The 20,725-nt window shown below is 37.8% G+C and overlaps 2 protein-coding genes and 1 long non-coding RNA gene across 6 annotated transcripts; 1 reads left to right on the plus strand and 2 right to left on the minus strand.

Annotated features, from left to right (window-relative positions):
* Window positions 1–611: 611 nt before the first annotated feature.
* On the minus strand, window positions 612–4,658 carry LOC122971241 (sulfotransferase 2B1-like). 2 transcript variants are annotated; one of them, XM_044337813.1, is made up of 6 exons: window positions 4,246–4,658; window positions 3,221–3,432; window positions 2,547–2,673; window positions 2,326–2,420; window positions 2,035–2,215; window positions 612–1,383 (listed from the first exon to the last, which is right to left on the minus strand). In XM_044337813.1, exons 1-6 carry the CDS (start codon window positions 4,382–4,384, stop codon window positions 1,274–1,276), a joined length of 864 nt encoding a protein of 287 aa, XP_044193748.1. In that variant the 5' UTR covers window positions 4,385–4,658; the 3' UTR covers window positions 612–1,273. The 2 variants fall into 2 exon arrangements, with proteins under 2 accessions (XP_044193748.1, XP_044193750.1); XM_044337815.1 differs by lacking the exon at window positions 4,246–4,658 and adding an exon at window positions 3,947–4,033.
* Window positions 4,659–7,132: 2,474 nt separating this feature from the next.
* LOC122971932 lies at window positions 7,133–11,880 on the plus strand. The gene is made up of 3 exons (XR_006399591.1): window positions 7,133–7,986; window positions 11,115–11,141; window positions 11,259–11,880. It is a non-coding gene; the product is annotated as an uncharacterized LOC122971932 (long non-coding RNA).
* Window positions 11,881–12,084: 204 nt separating this feature from the next.
* LOC122971931 (sulfotransferase 2B1-like) lies at window positions 12,085–17,301 on the minus strand. 3 transcript variants are annotated; one of them, XM_044338688.1, is made up of 7 exons: window positions 17,251–17,301; window positions 16,514–16,583; window positions 14,385–14,596; window positions 14,117–14,243; window positions 13,791–13,885; window positions 13,488–13,668; window positions 12,085–12,920 (listed from the first exon to the last, which is right to left on the minus strand). In XM_044338688.1, exons 1-7 carry the CDS (start codon window positions 17,251–17,253, stop codon window positions 12,811–12,813), a joined length of 798 nt encoding a protein of 265 aa, XP_044194623.1. In that variant the 5' UTR covers window positions 17,254–17,301; the 3' UTR covers window positions 12,085–12,810. The 3 variants fall into 3 exon arrangements, with proteins under 3 accessions (XP_044194623.1, XP_044194624.1, XP_044194622.1); XM_044338689.1 differs by lacking the exon at window positions 16,514–16,583 and having other exon boundaries at window positions 17,251–17,294; XM_044338687.1 differs by lacking the exon at window positions 17,251–17,301 and having other exon boundaries at window positions 16,514–16,748.
* Window positions 17,302–20,725: the final 3,424 nt, after the last annotated feature.

Genomic DNA, 20,725 nt, shown 5'->3' on the forward strand with positions numbered 1-20,725 from the left:
GTCAAAGTTTTCACTTATGATGTGCTTTATTTCAACATCTACTTGATATATTGGCACAAAATTTGACATTCATGGCTCCTAAACAATGTATTCTATTGACTTTGGTGATCCTCTGACTTTTCCTCTGGCACCATCCTCTGGCCAAAATTTCATTTTCTTCAATGCTATGGTGAGTAGGACTAAATACCTGCAAATTAGTGACATTCCCATCAGCCTCAGATAGTGCTAACGTAACTGCTGGATTGAACAGTTGTTGAGTGGTAATTCCTGGAGAGAGCAGTTGCAGTTTTTGTGACATCAGAGGAAGGTGACGTGTGGTTGTTGTGTTGTTGTAATGTTGTGTTTAGATAAGAGTATAAGTTTGTAAGTTTTTGTAATCAGAAGAGTATCTTTGAGGCCCATACACCTCTGACGCCACACCAATTAGCAAATGTTTGCATGCTAAAATGGTTAACAAAACAGTGAGCATAGTAAACATTATACCTAAACATCAACATACTAGCATTATAATTATGAGCATTTATCTCAAGCTAGCTGTAGACTCTTAGTCTTGTTTTAAACACATTTAAAAATTAATAATCTACTACACTAAGAATCACAATCCCAGCCTCTCAGTGCAAAGGTGTAGCATTTATTTATAAATTGGTGAATTTATATTTGACGTACATATTACAGTTTGAGTTTTAAATGTCCTTTAAGAAGTTTGTGGCACACATTTTACATAAAGATTGGCAGCATTTTCCCACTTATGAGGATTGTAAATAAAAAATACTTCAAATGCAAGTCTCTTTACATTTCTTGGAAAGGGAAATTATTAAAAAAAACAAAATATGTTTAAAATATGAACTTCTAAGCCAAGACCAATTAATGTGTTCTGGTTTGACAACTGACTGTAGGTTTCAATAATAGATAAAAAGTCACAAACCAAACTGAACCAAATCTGAATCAATCCCATATTTATCAGCTTTGTTTTGTGTATGAACTTGATTGGCCAATTCAATTCAAATTCAAATTCAATTCTTGAACAAATCTCAAATGAACATTGGTGACATTATTTAAGGAAGTAACCAATGAAATCAAAACAAGGCAAAACAGTCTGTCTATGAGAAAGATACACAGTAAAAGCTAATAAGTCAAGAGACTTGAGAAAGTTGGCAGCATTCTGCATTTCTCGTGAATCAAACTGAACATTTTAGTGAACTGCAGTGACCGACAGAACCTCTACAGTTTTATTCATCACAATATGGTGGAAAATGTTTTGTTCACATTTATTTCAATCCCATACAAATTTGTATTTGACATCTTTCATTTTGTCTTTGTAAACGGCATCAAAGTGCTCCACTTCTGCCCCTGTTAGTTGGTTTTTCCAGTCTCCAGCGATTCCTGAAACACAACATGAAAGAAAAATCAGTTAATTTAAAGAAATGGTACATACGTGAAATTGTGACTCGTATACTAAATGACGGTTTTGCTCACTAGAAATACAGAATGTAATTTGCTACAATGTGTTAAGTGTGTGTATAGTAGTATTGTATAAGTGTTCACAGTTAATTTCATTTAAGTTAGTGTGCTTGGCTCTATAGATCACATCCAGTCATAGTAGAATTGAAAGTGTACTGTCAGTTATCAATACACAGTAAAATGTGCCAAAACTTGGGTGAGCATTCCTATGGTAGCCCTGCAGTGGCTATCAGGCTGTGCTGTTACATATCTACTGAGCTCCATGACAGGTAACACCATTCTCTAGCCTTGACCTATCGTACCATGAAGCTTCCTTTCACCCAAGCAAAGAGCAGCTACCTAGCTAGCAGCTAGCTTGGCCTTATATCTATATTGTATCTACACAGGCTAAACTATGATGGCTGACCCAACTAGTTTAATAGACAACTTCATCTGAATGCCATAGCCCGCTTAGTTGTCCAACCACCATCACTGTATAATTGGTTCCACTAGTTTTATCGATAGCCACTAATTAGCAATTAGCAAGAATTGTCCAACTCTGATACTGTGTATGTATTATTTATTGAAACACACCTTTTCTGAGAAATTCAGACTTTGTCTGGTCGATGAGTCCACGAGGAGCTGTAGAGTAGTTTGACATTTTGTTCTTTTTCATGTTCTTGAACACACATCGGTCTGCTATCTTCTCTATCACCTCAGTGTCCAGAGATTTCTCCAAGAACTGAGCGATTCTGCCCACAGAATCCTTCAGGTCCTGCAGCACAGAGAAACACAGCTCATCTCATGTGTATTCTTGTGAAGTTGGGAATGTTTGTTTTGAAGAGTTTTAAGTTGGCAGTTTTGAGAAGTATTGTTGAACCTCACCATTATCATCTCTTCATAGGAGATGTACATTATTCGCTCTTTATCTTCAGCATTCAGCCAGCCCTTCACATGATCAAACCATGAGCCAAACATAACTAGAAGGGAAAGAAAATCACAAGTATTCCATTACTATATTCCTATTATGTTTGATAAGATCCAGTTCAGTGCACTGTGTTGTTAATAAATACTGAACATTGCATAGGAATAACACTGAGCACAACCTTTTCCATCAAGGAACTTGTGGAGGAACTCGCTCTGTGAGCCTGGGTTGGCCGCAAAGGAGATGATCCCATAATAATGGAAGGAAGATGTAAACACATCTTTGGGGTTCCTCATGACATAGATGACCTGCAGTGATGATACTGACATCCATTAATCAATTAATCATTTCTATTGCACCACAAGTGAAATGTGCCCTCATGGAAAAATATCTTTAACAAGACTTCATGATGCTCACAATGAAATATTTTAGAGATGCAACCAATAGTTTTTGAGTTTCACCTCAAGTTTTGGGATGTGTCTGAGGGCTGTGTGTGTGTGTGTGTGTTTGTGTGTGTGTTCTCGGTTATTCTGCCCAACTGCAATATAACATATCAATCTGCTCCGCGTTAATTTTCTGTGCACATACTATTTATGTGTAATAAGCTGTTGTCTTTTCATAGCATGACAACACAGATCAAGCTGATAAGTTCTAATGAAACCAGTCTACTTTCATTCACATAAGTAGGGTCCTATAACTGGTATACCAATGTCATTAATTACATCTGTATGTGTATATTACATTGTGACATTATCAATGGCTGCCATGGCTCGAACCTCCAAAGTGTCTCCAAGGAACTTATTTACTGCCACTTCAAGGGCCTTCATGATCCATGACACATACAATATAATTTACCTTTGGCTTAACTTCAAAGAAGGATGGTGGCATCATGTTGTACTGGTAGTGTGTAGCAAACATGCGTGGAGACGGCCTCCTTTCAAGTCTAAGGAAAGGGGTCTGATGTACTTCCAGCCAGGGAACACGCTCCCAGTTAGGAAGGGTCTCAACAGAGGCCGGATCTCCTCCACTCATGATCAGAGGGACGATCTCCTGCATCCAAGTCGTACCTGAACAAAGAACACAAGAGGTTTTTTGAAATCTGTAGTTACACTAATGACTTATGCAGAACACACATTTGATTCATTTATCTTCTCAGCCCTTGTAAAATGAATCATTCTGTCTCCTGTGTTTTAGTCTAATCACTAAAACACATTTGTCTAGGATGCTGTTCATGAATTATGCACATTGTGAAAATCAGACAGCAGAGAAGATATCATATATAAAAAAAAAACAAGTAGGGTGTTTGAGGCCACTTATTCTTGTCTTGTGTCCATGTAGAGTTGCATGCACATACACATATACCATTCACCAGATTTTGTAGCTATTGATGCCAAAAAATCAAACTGAATTTTCGTCAAACTGTCTCTACCCCAATACAAATGGGGTGAATTGAATTTCTTTTGCATTGCTCGCAGCATAAAAACAATGCAATACCACCTCTTTTTAGAATGACTGCCTATTACAATGGAGGCAAAAATAAATAAAGCATAAATCGCAGAGAACGGTATCTCAAAACCTTACCTGGACGAATAAAATAACTTGCAGCAAAGTAGCACCATTTTAAAGCAGAGGCGACTGCCTTGCCTGACTAACCCCGGGATTCCACCGGGCGCGTACAGAAGCGGTCCTTGATTTTTGTGCTTCTACTATTGTTAAGTAGGCTGCGTAGTTAAAATGGTTTCTTTATTCGTCTGTTTTAATTGCGTTTATTGTTAATATACGACCAGGAGTCTGCACGGGGTGTTTTATTTTTAAATTTGACCGCCTGAAAAACAGTACCTCTGCAACCCCACATTCTATAGGTAACAGTGAATACTCACCTGACTTGGGATACGTGACAATGACAATATCATCTGGGCGAAAAGTGAACTCCTCGTAGTATTTCAGGCTCTTTGGAGGGTGCAGGCTTGAAGGCAAATAGACCCCCTTGTATTCTATGTAGTACTCTGCCTCAGTCATGTTTAAAGCAGAGCAATTGTAAGGATCTCAGCTGCGGGACACAAGCAGCTTCCCATAAACTGGTGGACTTTGTTTTCTTTCTGTTAACCTCGGCTGCCCCACTTTTTAAACATATCGTAATGCAGTTGGTGGTTTAAATATTAACTTGCGAGCTCAGTTTGTTTGATGTGTTTCTGGTTTGACGGTACGATCTATGGGAATGACAGAAAATGCCATTTTATGGGATTGTTCTAGGTTTGAAGAAGAGCAAAAAGGTTATCATGGTTTACACTGTTTTGAGTGATGAATATGCGTTATTAAATTAATTCAGTGCTTGAGAATGTGATAATACATGACCTCTGGTAAATCTATTGGTTATTGGTAATAAAATTAATAAGATAGGTCATAATAAGATAAGATTTTTTTTTTTTTAAATGTGGCTCTTCAGTTGAATTCCTCCTCTCAAGCTATGTTCCTAAATAATCTATTATTACTACTATTATAATCTAATCAATTTTGTTGACTTTGCTGAACTGCTGTCTATAATCTGTGTTGACTTTGTCTGTGTAGTTATTGTTGGTGATTTTAACATCCATGTTGACAACGCTCAGGATAAAGGGACTAAAGAACTGTGTTGTGGTCTTGATAAGGAGTTAATGATCTCCAAAGCTCTGAACATGTCAGATTGCGGTGATCGATGTTGCTCTCTCTGATCATTCCTCTGTTTTCTTTGAGAGAACTATCTCAAAACAGTATCTTACTGAAAATAAGTGAAGAGAAACAGTGAAATATTAGGTGCAGGCTTTCTCTTCCACTCCCATCCTCTCTTGGGTCTCAGACAATGAGCTTGTAGATCATTTCAATTCTAAAATTGCAAATGTTCTTGATGACGTTGCACCCACTAAGGTGAAGGTTGTCTCTGGTAAGAAGAGATCTCCACCCAGACATCGCATTTATAATTTGGAACTGAGAAATGCAAGGCGGTCCTTCTTCTCTGACATCATCGCCAACAACAATAATAATGTATGTGCCTTGTTTGCTGCTGTCGACAGGCTAACAAACCGTCCTGTGTCAGCAGCCTCCGAACTTCTATCCACCAGGGGCTGTAATGAGTTTGCCTTCTTCTTCACTGACAAAATTCAGATCCCATAAACCATAAGAACCTGGAGGACATTATATAACATCTGAAATCCTCCTCTTGCTGCCTTGATATTCTGTTTTCAAAAATGTTTCAAATTGAATGGCCTCAGATCTTGTGCAAATTGTAAACACGTCTCTTCTCTCAGGTGTCTTCTCACAGGCCCATAATCATCAGTCACGTCTTAATCTAGACACTTCACTAATGAACAATTATAGGCCCATATCAAACCTCCCGTTTTTAATTAAAATCATTGAAAAACTTTTTCAACAGCTGAACAACTTCTTGGCACTAACTGCTTTGATGTCTTCATGTTAGGATTTCAACCTCACCACAGCACTGAGACTGCTCTTGATTAGATCTTCAATGACATCCACTTAAACACTGACAGCGGCAGAATTTCAGTCTTCGTTTTACTGGATTGCAGTGCTGCATTCAACATGGTCAATCACAACATATTACTAGACTGGAAAACTGGGTGGGAAATATGGCACAGTACTAAATTGGTTTGAATCTTACTTAAAGGACAGGGACTACTTTGTTTCTACGTAACGCACTTTTAATTGCCTTGTTGTTGAAATGTGCCACGCGAATAAACTGGCCTTGCCTTGCCTTGCCTAAGATAAGTATGACCATAATGCAAACCAATAAAAACACTTTATTTCCGTCAAAGCATTTAGTGTTATCTTGACAGATTAGGAATTCTGCTCATCTAAGAGTATAGTACATATTAGGAAATGATAAAACAGTCAATGCTAATAAAAGAACTTGAGAGAAAGTTGTTATATCTTATTTCAAGTTAATTGGCAGTATTTTGTTTATTTTAATCCCATAAAAAATTATATTTGACATCTTTCATTTTGTCTTTGTAAAAAGTATGAAAGTACTGCGCTTCTGCCACTGTTAGTTGGATTTTCCAGTTTCCACCAATTCCTGAAACACAGCATACAACAAAGGGAAGTAAATTTAATTTGAAGAAACAGTATGTGGAATTGTGTCTTTATTTTGAATATGGCTTTCCACATTAGAAATATTAATTTGCTGATTTGTTATAAGGCCTGTATACAGTGTATACTGTAGTATTAGGTAATCATTCCTAGTAATTTAATTTCCTTGGTTAATGTTTTAAGCTGGTATATAATATTTGCTCTAGTACTTGTCAATACAATAATGACATAATGCACGACAGTAAGCAACCAACATTTTTGTAACATAGTAGACATAACTAATATCACCAGCTCACCTGCAAAATGTGAGGATCATGTTTAAGGGTGATAATATTGTCCTGTACCTGACTCTCCCTATGCGTTCATGCTGTCCACGGAGCAGTGGCCAGTCATTAAATGCTTTTAATTCAGCAGACTGGTCGAAAGTTTTCAACTAAATTTGCCTTCAACTGCTAAGAGGCTAACGTTAGCTTGGCATTTTCTGCAAAAATGTAGCTAGCAAGCTAACATCAGCTATTTAGCTTGTTAACTTTCATACTTAACATTAGATTTTGTTTTCCCTTAAGTGATAACAAATATAGTGGCTTAGCTACAGCCTCCACCATATAGTGGCTTAGCTACAGCCTCCACCATACAAGGCTGAAGCCTTGTATGGTGGAGGCTGCCTTCCCATGATCGAACAGATGTGCCAGAGAATGTGCAAAGACAACATTTATGTCAATAAGAGACAGTTCCCAGGGAAAATAGAAAGAAGGATAATTAGTAATGTAACATGGGATGTGCCAGTGAATATTGTGGTGGAGACAGATGTCTCCAACAATCAGTTATGCCAGTAACTGTGTAACATGTTAGTAACTGTGCAAAGATAACATTTATGTCAATAAGTGACAGTTACCAGGGAAGTTAAAAAGAAGGCCGATCAGTAATGTAACATTTCTGTTCTCTGTATGAGGGATTGAAGGCTGCTAAGCCCATTTTTATTTTGAGAAATGTGGAAAATGCTGAGACAGTATTATTTCTAAGCCAGGAGGAACTGATACATTTCAGAGAAGTCTGAGACTCCATTGTTTCTGAGATGAAACATACTTGGATTGTGCCAACTCAGCAATAATGGCAGAATAGTTTTGAATATGGTTAAAAGTGAGTTGGAGCCTAGAAAATAAGCTCCACATGAGGAGGGGTTGTGAGTATGTAATATGATGTTTTATGATTTTGCATTAGGTTCTTTATCTGGGGATCAAGGCCTCAGTTTGCTTTGTGTTGCTCTTTATGCACAGTAAACCTATTCACATTGAACTCTACCAGCTTGAAGTATATGTCTTTGAGTCTTTCTCTCATAAGTTTTGAGTTTAATGCTAAGTTGTGGGTGACCTGAAGATTCACCAGCCCTTCTGAAGATTTCCCCACGACACACTCTATTGACTGCTGGAGGAAAAGGGGTTGGATCTCTGTTAGAACAGCTTTCTGGCAAAAACCCCCTCAAGGCAGACGTCTCCCATATGCACTGGAGTCTCCCATGAGTTGGAATCACCATGCAGGTAAGACAACTTTTTAATTCCTTAAAATCCCCAAGAGCTTTCTCGGTATAAAAATGAATCTAACTTTTTGAGTTTAAAGATGAAGTTAAAACCAGGCCTGTTGAAATCAAACAGATTGGGTGAAAACAGACTTTTATTCGACAATTTCTCTGTGTAAAATGGTTATTTGTTGGATAGAATGTGTTGAATATCCCAGGACAGTTGTGGAATGTATTAACAGTAATGGTTTGAGTAATGGTTTGAAAACATTGTTTATTTTAGAAAAAAGATGGTGACTGGGCCAAAATTCTTATAATATCAACATCAGGATGTACAAGTGTAAACAAACCAGAGCCTGTTCTTCTATGTGAAACTCTGAGCTTGTATTGAATCATATCTAGTTTGATTACATTTACACAATAGATATTCCTCAAGTGTCCCAACAGATAAATGGAAGAAAAACTGAACCTGACTATTTTTGGATTTACAAATAGAACTGTTGTGTTCAGTCATCACACAGATTGTGCTTGGCATGCTGGTATTTTCATACGTCCCATGATATGCAATTTATAAACTGTGAGACTAACAGTGTTGGGTGTTGGGTTACTGTAATCATACTACATTTGTCTGTAACACAGTAATGTAACACGTTACTGTTCCTACATTCAGTAATCACATTAGAGTTACTAATTAAAAAATTCTGTCGTTATTTGCGTTACACAGGTTCTTCAATTATCTGCATTAAAAAATAATCAAAGGTGCATTTCATGCACGCTTGCGCAACAATCACCTGACCTCTCATGACATGACTTTGGCTTGAGTTCTGACACACACGTACACACGTGTGGGACAACTTTTGAGGGTCACAAACAACTATCCACTGCTGTGAACACATCACACAGCAGCACCTGCAAAGGCAACATGCTAACACAAAGCTAGTAGCCAAAGACTCCTGGACCCAGAGTGATGCTCACGCTAAGTGTATGCTGACCCCAACCAAGCAGCCAAAGCTTGATTTTCAACAGGTAACGTTAACAAAAGCAGAGATGAATAGGCTTGTAGCATCGTACATAATAGTGGAATATCCGTCTTTCAGAAACATATTCAAAATACCGATAACAGGGATTGGACGGCCACCATCATCAGACAGGAAAACTTTTTCTTTTGTATGTCCTCCTCATTAAGATAGGGATTTGCTCTGATATGTGGGCATATGTAAGGTTTAACGTTACATTGGTAACTGGCAATTACATGACAATGCATCTCAGGCGTTGTTGCGGAGTAATGCAAAAGTAATGTAACGAGTAGTGTAATTAATTACCTTTCACAGAGAGTACTTAAGTAAAGTAATGCATTACTTTTTAAAAAAGTAATGAGTAATGTGTAATACATTACATTTTTTGAGTAATGACCCCAACACTGGAGACTAACCAGTTTTAGACGACATGTGTTGTCTGCACAGAAGCACAGACTTTTGTGTGATTATTATTGAGAAGGCCTGTTGTTAGCTGGGAATGTTGGAGTTATGGTTCAGTGTTCATAATGACGCATGCAGTTCAGTGCACATCGAACTCAGTTTTTTTTACACATCTTATTGTATTCATTCTGAAAACTGGCATTAACAGTTAAGCCTTTACAATGTTCTGTTGGTGCTAAAGAGCAAAATACCTTGGGACATGGCTCTGTGGACCGCTAAATCTGAATCAGAGCCAAAAAACATGGTAAGAGCCATGTGTAAAAGCACGCAGCAGACAGCAAGCTCCTCCTCTCCTCATCCAGTGATTGTGAAGTGTTATTCATGTGCAACTTTTTCTTTAGAAAATATTGTGAGCTCTATACTATTGAGGGCATCTTTTATTGTTTTATTCCAGTTATATGTTCTCGGTTCTGAACTTCTGGAGGTGTCTGGATGTGCACAACCTTGTTTTTTTATTACATAATTTTGGACTAAGGCTGTAGCCTCACGCAGAACATTATTTTCAACATTTGCTCACATTTTCCACCCTGAAGTACTAGACAATAATGAGGCTCCCAATCTCCCAATCTACATCCCTCCTGACGAGGAACAGGAAGGTGAGGTTGAGGTTGTTAACATGGATGTAGATGAAGGTGCGGGTGTTCCTCCACTCTTCTCTGAGGAAGGTGGCCATCAACAAATGGAGAGGAATGATTAGGAGAGAATGACGACACTGATGAGGACTCTGGTGATGATTCTGGATATGACAGCATGTTGGGGGATGAAGAGGACTTTGATGACTACATCATACCTTGTTCTCCTTCCATCCAGTAGTCTCCACCAGGAAACATTTGACAGGGTTGGCAACAAGTGTGTCCCCCTGTTCCCACTGGTGTTCCTGTTGCTGTTCCCCAACAACTGAATTTCAGACACCTACAGGGACCTGCTCACCATCAGGAGCTGCCTGAGCACCAATTAGACCAACTTTAAGGTCTACTGGGAGAGTCTCTTAGAAACAGTTGTTCTTTCTAGGAACCTCTTCCCTCAACTTCAGGCCTAAGCTTCTCCACAAAGAGGAGCAGGGACAAAATCTACAGTGAGTTGGTAAGTGCTAAAAGGCAAAGGCGGAGTTGCGAGGAAAGTCTTGAGGAGTCAGCTCCAAAGACCTCAGGCCTCAGCTCCTCCGAAAAGAGGCGCAGGGACAAGAGCCACACTGAGCTGGTAAGTGCCAAGAGACCGAAGTGGAACAGTGAGGAAAACCCTGAGGAGGGGATGCAGTTTTCTTTGAACCAGGAAAGATCACACGTCACTTTCAGTCATACTATACCTCAGTGCCTCCCTGCAGAGTGATTCTGGACACTTATGGCAATAACAGAATCGTGTGGTAAACCCAGAATACACTGGATGGATTACTTATCCCATCCTTTATAACACTGACAAACGTCCCCTGCAAGTTTTAATTTCACTTATTTAATAGATTTATTTTACTCACTCTGTTATACTTGTATTTTTCTCTATAAACTGTATAGTAGATGATTATACCAGACAACGGTGAGTTAATCATCAATGACATTGTTCACAAGAGTCTTCTGCAAGTCTGAATATCACTTGCTATCTGCAATTCTTATCACTTATTTAATAATTCAGTGATTATTTATCTCACTCACTGTGTTGTACTGTTGTTTTTTCACAGATGTGTAGATGGATGTACCACACAAAGGTAAGTTAATACTCAACATTAACAAAAGTCTCCACCTTGCAAGTGTCAGTATCACTTACCCAAAATTTAAAGACTATTTATCTCAGTTGCTCTGTTGTAAGTTTTGATGAGGAACAGATGGCTGTATCAGACGGAGAACAGATAATACCAACAGAAAACCACTGACTTCATGAACCGAGAGCAATGGTATCATCTGGTAACTCTGTGTTTTGTAGTTAATGGGGTAAAACATGTACAAATCATCCATAGTCAAATGAAGGCAGGCAGTTTGGAAAGAAGAGATCCAATGTCTGACGGAGGAAAACCTCCAGCTTCAAGTACACTGCCTCAGCTCATCTTTTTCATTCTAACAACTTAATTCAGACAAATTGAGAGCTTTTTGAAATCAAAACATGCTGTCTTTATCTTTTCAGGAGCTCCTGGTGGAAAAGAAGCAGAAGTGGAGCCTCTGGAACTGGAGTCGCAATAAGTAACAGCAGCAGCGACAGCCTCGTCTTCCATAAACCCCCTCCCCCTCCTCACCCACCCCACCCCTCTACCCTTCCTATCCCCAATGTTACCCTTATCCCCTCCTCCTACTCCCTAACCTCTACCCCCTATCTCTACCCTTCCTTTCATTAAAATTCACTAACTGTGACTGTCATTAATTACTGTTTTTGAATGTAACTGTGATGTTTCTCACACATCAAGTAAACTAAGCTGCTTGGTGAGTAGGACTAAATACCTGCAAATTAGCTAATTAGCAAATGTTTGCATGCTAAAATTGTTAACCAACACAGTGAACATAGTTAACATTATACCTAAACATCAATATGCTAGCATTATAACTGTGCACATTTATCTCAAGTACAGCCTCACAGAGCTGCTAGCTGTAGACTCTTAGTCTTCTGTTAAACACATTTATAAAATAATCTATTACACTAAGAATCACAATCACAGCCTCTCAGTGCAAAGGTGTAGCATTTATTTATAAATTGGTGAATTTATATTTGACATACATATTGCAATTTGAGTTTTAAATGTCCTTTAAGAAGTTTGTGGCACACATTTTACATAATGACTGGCAGCATTTTCCCACTTATGAGGACTGAGAATAAAAAAAATACTTTAAACACAAGTCTCTTTAAGTTTCATGGAAAGGCAGACGATTAAAAAAACAAAAATCAGAAAGCAAAATAGAAAAATCATTAAATCTATTTTGACAACATACTGTAATTAGTAGTTGATTAAAATATGAACTTCTAAGCCAAGATTAATTAGTGTGTTCTGGTTTGACAAATAATGTCAACTGACTGTAGGTTTCAGTAATAGATAAAAAGTCACAAACCAAACTGAACCAAAAATAATTATCCCCGTATTTATCAGCTTTGTTTTGTGTATGAACCTGATTGGCCAAATCAATTCAAATTTTAATTCTTGAACAAATCTCAAATGAACATTGGTGATATTATTTAAGGAAGTAACCAATGAAATCAAAACAAGGCAAAACAGTCTGTCTATGAGAAAGATACACAGTAAAAGCTAATAAGTCAAGAGACTTGAGAAAGTTGGCAGCATTCTGCATTTCTCCTGAACCAAACTGAACATTTTAGTGAACTGCAGTGACCGACAGAACCTCTACAGTTTTATTCATCACAATATGGTGGAAAATGTTTTGTTCACATTTATTTCAATCCCATACAAATTTGTATTTTACATCTTTCATTTTGTCTTTGTAAACGGCATCAAAGTGCTCCACTTCTGCCCCTGTTAGTTGGTTTTTCCAGTCTCCAGCGATTCCTGAAACACAACATGAAAGAAAAGGAAGTGTATTTCATTTGAAGAAACAGAATGTGCAATTGTGTCTTTATTTTGAATATGGCTTTCCATTTTAGAAATATGTAATTTGCTAATTTACAATAACGCCTATATACAGTGCCTACAGCAGTATTAGGTAATCATTCCTAGTTAATTTAATTTCCTTAGTTAAGCTGGTATATAATATTTGCTCTACAGATCACATACAGTAACGATGGAATTGAAAGTAATAAACTATAAATGCATTTTCCATTTTTCTGAGCACTTTAAGGATATCTCTTCCATATCTCCTTATGTTGAGCATCAAAGTTCATGCTTGACCTTGGAAACAGATGTTGAGAAAAAAATCTCAGTTTATGATCCAATTAGTAGCTGTTCTGGTTCTGATAGTTTGCCCAGTGGTCATAGAATTGTAAATGTTCAATTTTCTGTTTTTTTCTGAGCACATCAAGGACATCTCATCCATGTTGTCATGGACAACATATTTCCAAGGTCAAGAATTAAGTGAGACTTAGCTGTATACAAAATGTATTATTCAATAAAACACACCTTTTCTGAGAAATTCAGACTTTGTCTGGTCCATGAATTCACGAGGAACTGCAGAGTAGTTTGACATTTTGTTCTTTTTCATGTTCTTGAACACACATCGGTCTGCTATCTTCTCTATCACCTCAGTGTCCAGAGATTTCTTCAAGAACTGAGCGATTCTGCCCACAGAATCCTTCAGGTCCTGCAGCACAGAGAAACACAGCTCATCTCATGTGTATTCTTGTGAAGTTGGGAATGTTTGTAAAATGTTTTGAAGAGTTTTAAGTTGGCAGTTTTTAAGGTTTTAATATTGTTGAACCTCACCATTATCATCTCTTCATAGGAGATGTACATTATTCGCTCTTTATCTTCAGCATTCAGCCAGCCCTTCACATGATCAAACCATGAGCCAAACATAACTAGAAGAGAAAGAAAATCACAATTATTCCATTATTATGGTAAATTATAAGGTTTTCCATCAATTATTGATGCTAATTCCTGTTTGTTTTTCATTGTCTTTGAACATTGCTCATGTAAAATCTTGTTACCAGGTGTTTGACCACAGCTGTTTCATTAACAGTTTCGTTGAAGGTTACTGTGGCTTACTGTTAAAAATAAATAAATTACATATGAATAACACTGAGCACAACCTTTTCCATCAAGGAACTTGTGGAGGAACTCGCTCTGTGAGCCTGGGTTGACCAAAAAGGAGGTCATCCCATAATAATGGAAGGAAGATGTAAACACGTCTTTGGGGTTCCTCATGACATAGATGACCTGAAATGATGTTGACACATTCATTATTAATTTAGCCATTTGTATGACAGCAGCGGTAAAATGTATCCCAATGTGAAAAAAACAAAACAAAACAAAGAATGATCATAATGATCTATGACACAAACAATATGGCAGATTTACCTTTGGCTTAACTTCAAAGAAGGATGGTGGCATCATGTTGTAGTGGTAGTGTGTAGCAAACATGCGTGGAGACGGCCTCTCATCAAGTTTAAGGGCACAGGCACGATGTTCCTCCAACCAGGGAACACGGTCCCAGTTAGGAAGACTCTCAACAGAGGCCGGATCTCCTCCACTCATGATCAGAGGGACGATCTCCTGCATCCAAGTCGTACCTGAGCAAAGTACACAAGAGCTTTTTTCAGCCTTTCTAAAACTCTTATCTTTCCACTACGTATAAATCAGTCTCTGTGGTGATAAAAAATCTAATCTAATCTAATAAATTAATAATTACTTTTAAAAAATGGTTTACAGTGCTGCTGCTCATGTCATTTGTGATTGCACAATTAAGCAATATTAGACAAGAGGATGTGCTCTACCGTTATTGTTAGCATGACAGAGATATGGTCAATTACGCTATCATTCAAACAATAACACTCTTGTGTAATATTGCTTAATTCTGATCCATAACACAATACCATCAGGGATCAAATGACTATTTGATTAAACCCAACTGTATTCTGCAGTATGACAACATCCCCAAACACACAACCAGAGTCATAAAGAACCATAACATCTGAACGACATGGTACAGCCCCCACGGAGCTCTGACAGACAGAAGCAGATGAGACGTCTAAATCCACAGAACTGTGGCAACTTCCCCAAGATGCAGGAACAATTTGCCAAGTACCTGAAAAAAATGTGTGCCGATGTACTAAGAAACCGCAGAAATGCTGCTGTTTTAAAGGCAAAGTTGCTCACAGCAAATATCGATTTCATTTAGGTTTCTGCTGTTTACTGAACTTTGTATGAAGTTAATTGATAAATACAAACTATCGATGGCATTATTCTTGAAAGCATCCTGACTTCACAGCCTTTTTCACAAGTACCTAAAATGTTTGCGCAATACTTAACATACAAATAAATAATTTCAAGTTCTGTGCCATTTAACATTCAATGAGGAACCAACTGATACTTAATCATTAACACACAGTGTCAGCAGTCTTTCATGAGTAACTTATCAGCATCCAGTGTGAAGGCCATGCAAGTAAATTAATGTAAGAGATTAAAGTCCTGTACAATTTTAGATAACCTATAGTTTATCATATCAATAAAATACTTATGACGGTGACTTATGAGTATCTTTACCTTCAATATGTAAGCACATTTTGCCCACTTGATAAAATTTTGAATGCAGGACATTTTACTGAATGCAGTATTCTCTTGTTAATTATGCTCAAGTAAAGGATCTGAATACTTTTTCCACCACTGTCATTATCTGATATTGAGTAGTTATTCAGAAACTAATTGTACAGGTACTGGCTCGTCTTGTTACTGAAAGTATTGAAAATCCTACTGACAGCTAAATTTGAAATATTGACTGCTGCAAATTCTGTAGAAAATCTCCGTTTGGCTGTTAAGTTCTAGGTGTTGATACTGTGTGTTGACATATATACGCTCTGACATTTTTGTTAGCCTCAAGACAATGAAGACATGATACAGCCGGTATAGAGGTGTTTAAAACAGGGTGGTGCCTCAAAAACAAAATACGTCATTTAAATATATCTAAAAATAAATCGAATTTGGGCGGCCTTCATCTGTGTCCTGGTGTTACTTCGGACATAGTGGCCTTCATCTACAGCAGCCTACACACGGGTAACAGACAGAAAGGTAGTCGGACATAAAGGTACACAGATAAATTAGTGTCGAGTGTGTTGTTATGTAACTTCACAGGTACATGGACTATTGAGTAACGAACTTCATACATTTTCACACGTAACATTTAAAATACTGAATGGTTAAACACGGAGAGAAAGGTGAGCAAGCTGCGGCAGGAAGCAGCGACTTGTGACTCATGAAAGGTGGGTATATTTAGACGCAGGGTGTGCTTGAATTTCTATTATATTCTTTTTTTATTTGCTGTAGTCGTGGCACTTCACTGTTTAAAACTCTCTCTGACAAGACAGTCTTACATAAATCATCAATGAGATTAAGTTAGTGACATTAAGATTAGGTTAACACCGTACACGTGGCAATAACCCGTAATTAATATTTACTACTGCCGTATTCTGCTAGTAACCATGAATACTCACCCGACTTGGGATAGGTAACAATGACAGTATCATCTGGACGGAAAGTGAACTCCTCGTAGTATTTTAGGCTCTGTGGTGGATGCAGACATGTAGGCACATAAACTCCCTTATACACCGCATATAACTCTGCTTCAGTCATGGTTAAACGCAGACGTCAGCCGGCAGTTGACTCAGAGCGCTCTGAACATAACCAGCTGTGTGACTTTGTATCAACTTCGCTGCTGTGCAATTTCCTCTCTCTCTCTCTCTCCCTCTCTCTCTCTCTATGTCTCTCTGTCAAATCAATTCAGTTTTTTTTGGGCATACAATACAACATTGCAAAAGCATTTTTAGGTGGGAGCTGCAAACAGCTCTAACATATTCCATTGATTTTATACAAAACACAAGTTTTTTAAAGCATTAAAATGTATAATGGAAAGTCAATGGGAGCAATGTTTGAAGGCTCATATCTCAAAAACTAAAATAGCTAAAGTCTTCAAACTTGATTGACAGGTGGCCCATGTGGAAATGCTTAACATATTTTAAAATGGGACCTATAGCGCCACCATGTCAGTTATTACGTGTTTTACGTTTTGGCTTATAACTCATGAATCGTGAGGCCTATCCAAACAATTTTTGCAGTGTATTCCTTGGATGCTACCAAGTAGACTGATAAAGGCCACGAATTTTTTCAAAAGTACATTTTTTGCTTCTCTTGGCTTAGTTTTCATCCAATCTTCACCAAACTTGATACATACCATATTTAGATGATCCCAAACAGAGCTTTTATCTCCATTTTTTTGGTATCACTTACCGCTTGTCTGTAATTGGTTACCAAACTTTTAAGGCGTGGCCTGATGCATTTAATGAGCCATAACTCTTCTACCAACAGGGGGCGCTACTCTAATATTATAACATGATATTTCTACAGTTCTGCTGTCTTCAGTGAAATGAAACTTGGTACACTACACAAGTTCTCCATGTCAATGTGTATGACATAGTGAAACATGGTGCCAATAGCTACACCTTGTGGCCATTAGTGAAACACCACCATACTACTTAAGTTAAATATCTTTTAAATTCAACAATCCATGGTGACCAAATTCAGCAAAATTATACAAATGGGGATGTTTAAGAAGTGTGTGGTATTTGATACAATTTCACCTGTAGGTGGCGCTAAAAAAATTTGAATAATAACTGCTGAAGCAGAAATTTGCAGCAACAGTAGCAATAACAGGAGTGGCAGCAGCTGGCAGTGGCAGCAGCAAACATAAATAAATAAAATAAACCATAACAATACAAGAGAGGCCATGAAAGCTAGGTAAGAGTATATAAATATACAAAAAATTAATTATATCTTTCTAAATTATCAGCAATGTGGGACAGGGAGCTCACACAGCTGTGGAGCTCCTGGTAGGCAGCTGCATACCTTGCCAACACTTTACAGCTGTCCTTCATACCCCAGTAGGACTGGGAGTGTCTCTGAGTGTCAGAGGAATTCTGGGAATATTTTTATTACTTTTGCAAAATATTCTCTGTCTCTACTGATGCTAGGTCACAGTAAGAACACAACCTCTCCTCTCTGGGCAGCCAGGTCTGTCTTGTGCCTCTCTCTCTCTCTCTGACCTGCTGTCCCTGCAGGAACAGATTCTGTAATAGAAATAAATGTGAGGAAATGCTTCCTTACAAAATAAGTATATTTAGGACAATCAATTATCCTCCTTCAGGACCCCTTCCCACCTGAAACATTCCTGAATGACTTTTTTATAAGTGATCTGGAGTGTAGATCCTATTGGACTCTAACAATGTATCACAGTCATAAAACAAAGAATATGAGTTTATTTTGCATTCAGAATCTTTAATCATTCACACTGTGTTATGGTGTCTGTATACCACTATTCTATGTATGCCTTTAAACCAGTGTCCATAAGTTTTTTCTGATGATTTTAAACCCCAAAATATGTTAAACTAGGAGATGTGAGGATAATGATGGTCAAGACATCCAGAATATTTGATTTTGATGGAATTACAATCATTAAATGGAGTTTAATATTTCACTCAATGTCAACATCATATAGCTGCAATCAAGAGTTGGAAAAAGCTGATACAGAATATGACAATGTCACATAGTGTAGAATTAGGATGAATAAGATGAAACTTGCCTGAAAAGCAATGAGCTGTGATTTATTTGCATCAAGCCCACATCTCTGATTTGTTCAGTGATTTAAATATAATCACTTATCAGATAGTCAATCAAATAATCAAATTAAATAAATAAGTAATTTAGTTTATACAGCTGACACAAAATTGTTTGTCTGTGAGCTAGTAGAGAGCAGCACATGCTCTCTACTAGCTTCTTCCAAAATGACTCATTCGTCCTCTCATTCACCCTCATCCATAGACACAGGGGGATACATTTGAGTATGATAGTTTGTGTTATGTTCTGTGTTACAGCCAGTAGGTGGCGTGGGAGACCAGGGTCAGAAGTAAAGGAAAGTCAGTGGAGTGAAAGCCTTGTTGGCAGAATAAAAGTAAAAAACTGAGTTACTTCTCTTAAGCAGTGACCATTTTAACATTTGAGACTATTGCATGTCCAAATATAAATGCAACAGGTATAAGTTCTAGAGTAAATACAGAGATGTGAATGTAAACACCCTGAGTTAAAGGTACCCTGTGGAGTATTTTAACTTTTGTAGCACTGTGGAGCAGTTCTTTAATAAGTGGTTCCCTGTTTTATTTTGTAATACATGCACGTGCATGACGGGTGCATGGGTACACCGTCCTGCCAATGGTTTCACACTATTCCAATGATCTCCAGGTGGCTGTAATGTTCCAAAATATGTAGCAACGTTCCAGCAAAGGCAGGGAAGAAGACGGCAAACTAGTAAATATTAATGTAAACAATGCAGGATTTTACTTTTGTTAGAGCTTAAGGATACACACAATGCATTTTGGTGAGTAACATTGAATGTAAACAGAAATTTTGTTTGTTTACAAAATATAAAGCCAAGAATCAGCACTTTAAACTCAGTCATTGTCTCATGGTTTTAAAGGATCAGATCACTTATATCACTAAAAAACAATGGAACCATAATAGTACCGAATCATACAGATAGTTCTGGGTTATTTGCCATAGTTTTGACATATTCAACTCTGCAATAGAAGGCTCTGCCCTTATACAAATAAGGTGATTGCAAACCTCTCAAAGGAACATCAAGGTGTCTCTGCTGACACAGTTTTCCGGTTATTTAAGATAAGAAAAGCAAAACATCTATCCCATCTTATTTCACATAGCATAATATGGTTTTCTAAGCTCAGCTGATGTGCTCTGTTTTGACTAATAATTCCACAATCGTAGGTACAGTATTTGAAGTGAAAAGTGAGTTTTGTCAAAGTTGCATCTAATTCATTGCATAATTCTTTGGCCTAATCTCTTGCCTTTCAGAGCTTTTGGTTCTGCCCACCAAGCACCCTCAGTGTTTTCCTGCCTTAGTCATCACTTCATCATTGTATACCTGCCCACAAACCATAGTCTTCTGCCAGATTGTCTTTTGTAGCCTTTCTGCTGAGTGTTCAAACCATTTTTCCTGCCTGTTAACCAGTCTGCCAGGTTAGTTTTTACACAAGAGCTTGTTTTTGGGCCTCCATTCAGTACTGTTTGCCTGATTTGGAGTGACCTTTTTAAGTTATGTTCCTACTGTAAGCCAGACATTACTGACATTACTGAAGTCTGCTTGCCTGGATCCACTCATACTGAGTCTGCTTTTGGGTTCATGTCTGAGTGTGTCACAGTGGTTGTTTTGTACTTTACCAACTGAACCAAATCACTTAGGCGTCAGCAGCTGGGATGACTTGCCTTGTTTCTTTTATTAATTTGGTGGCCAATTTAGTTCAAATTCTAACTGCTGAAATAAGTGAATTCAAAAATCCTCCACTGGTCATATCTTACTGTGGAACTGTCTATCAGGCACTCTGAGACTGACAGGTATGCAGTGCACACGAGGGTAAAAAAACATGTGGTAGAAAGAAATATAAACATCATAAGTGGATGCCAGTGCGAAAGGGAGCCACTGGAGCATTCTGAAATCTGCAAAACAAACATGTAGTGACCCACTCATAAATGGTCGCTCTTCAGGTCTGGACCCATAGTTTAAGAAACTATAGCCTTTATCATAACTGGTGTTTCTAGTCAAAATAGATGCATTGCTGCAGTGTGACTGATTAGAAATGACA

This window comes from Thunnus albacares, chromosome 20, assembly GCF_914725855.1.
Source record: "Thunnus albacares chromosome 20, fThuAlb1.1, whole genome shotgun sequence".
NCBI classification, from domain to species: Eukaryota; Metazoa; Chordata; class Actinopteri; order Scombriformes; family Scombridae; genus Thunnus; species Thunnus albacares.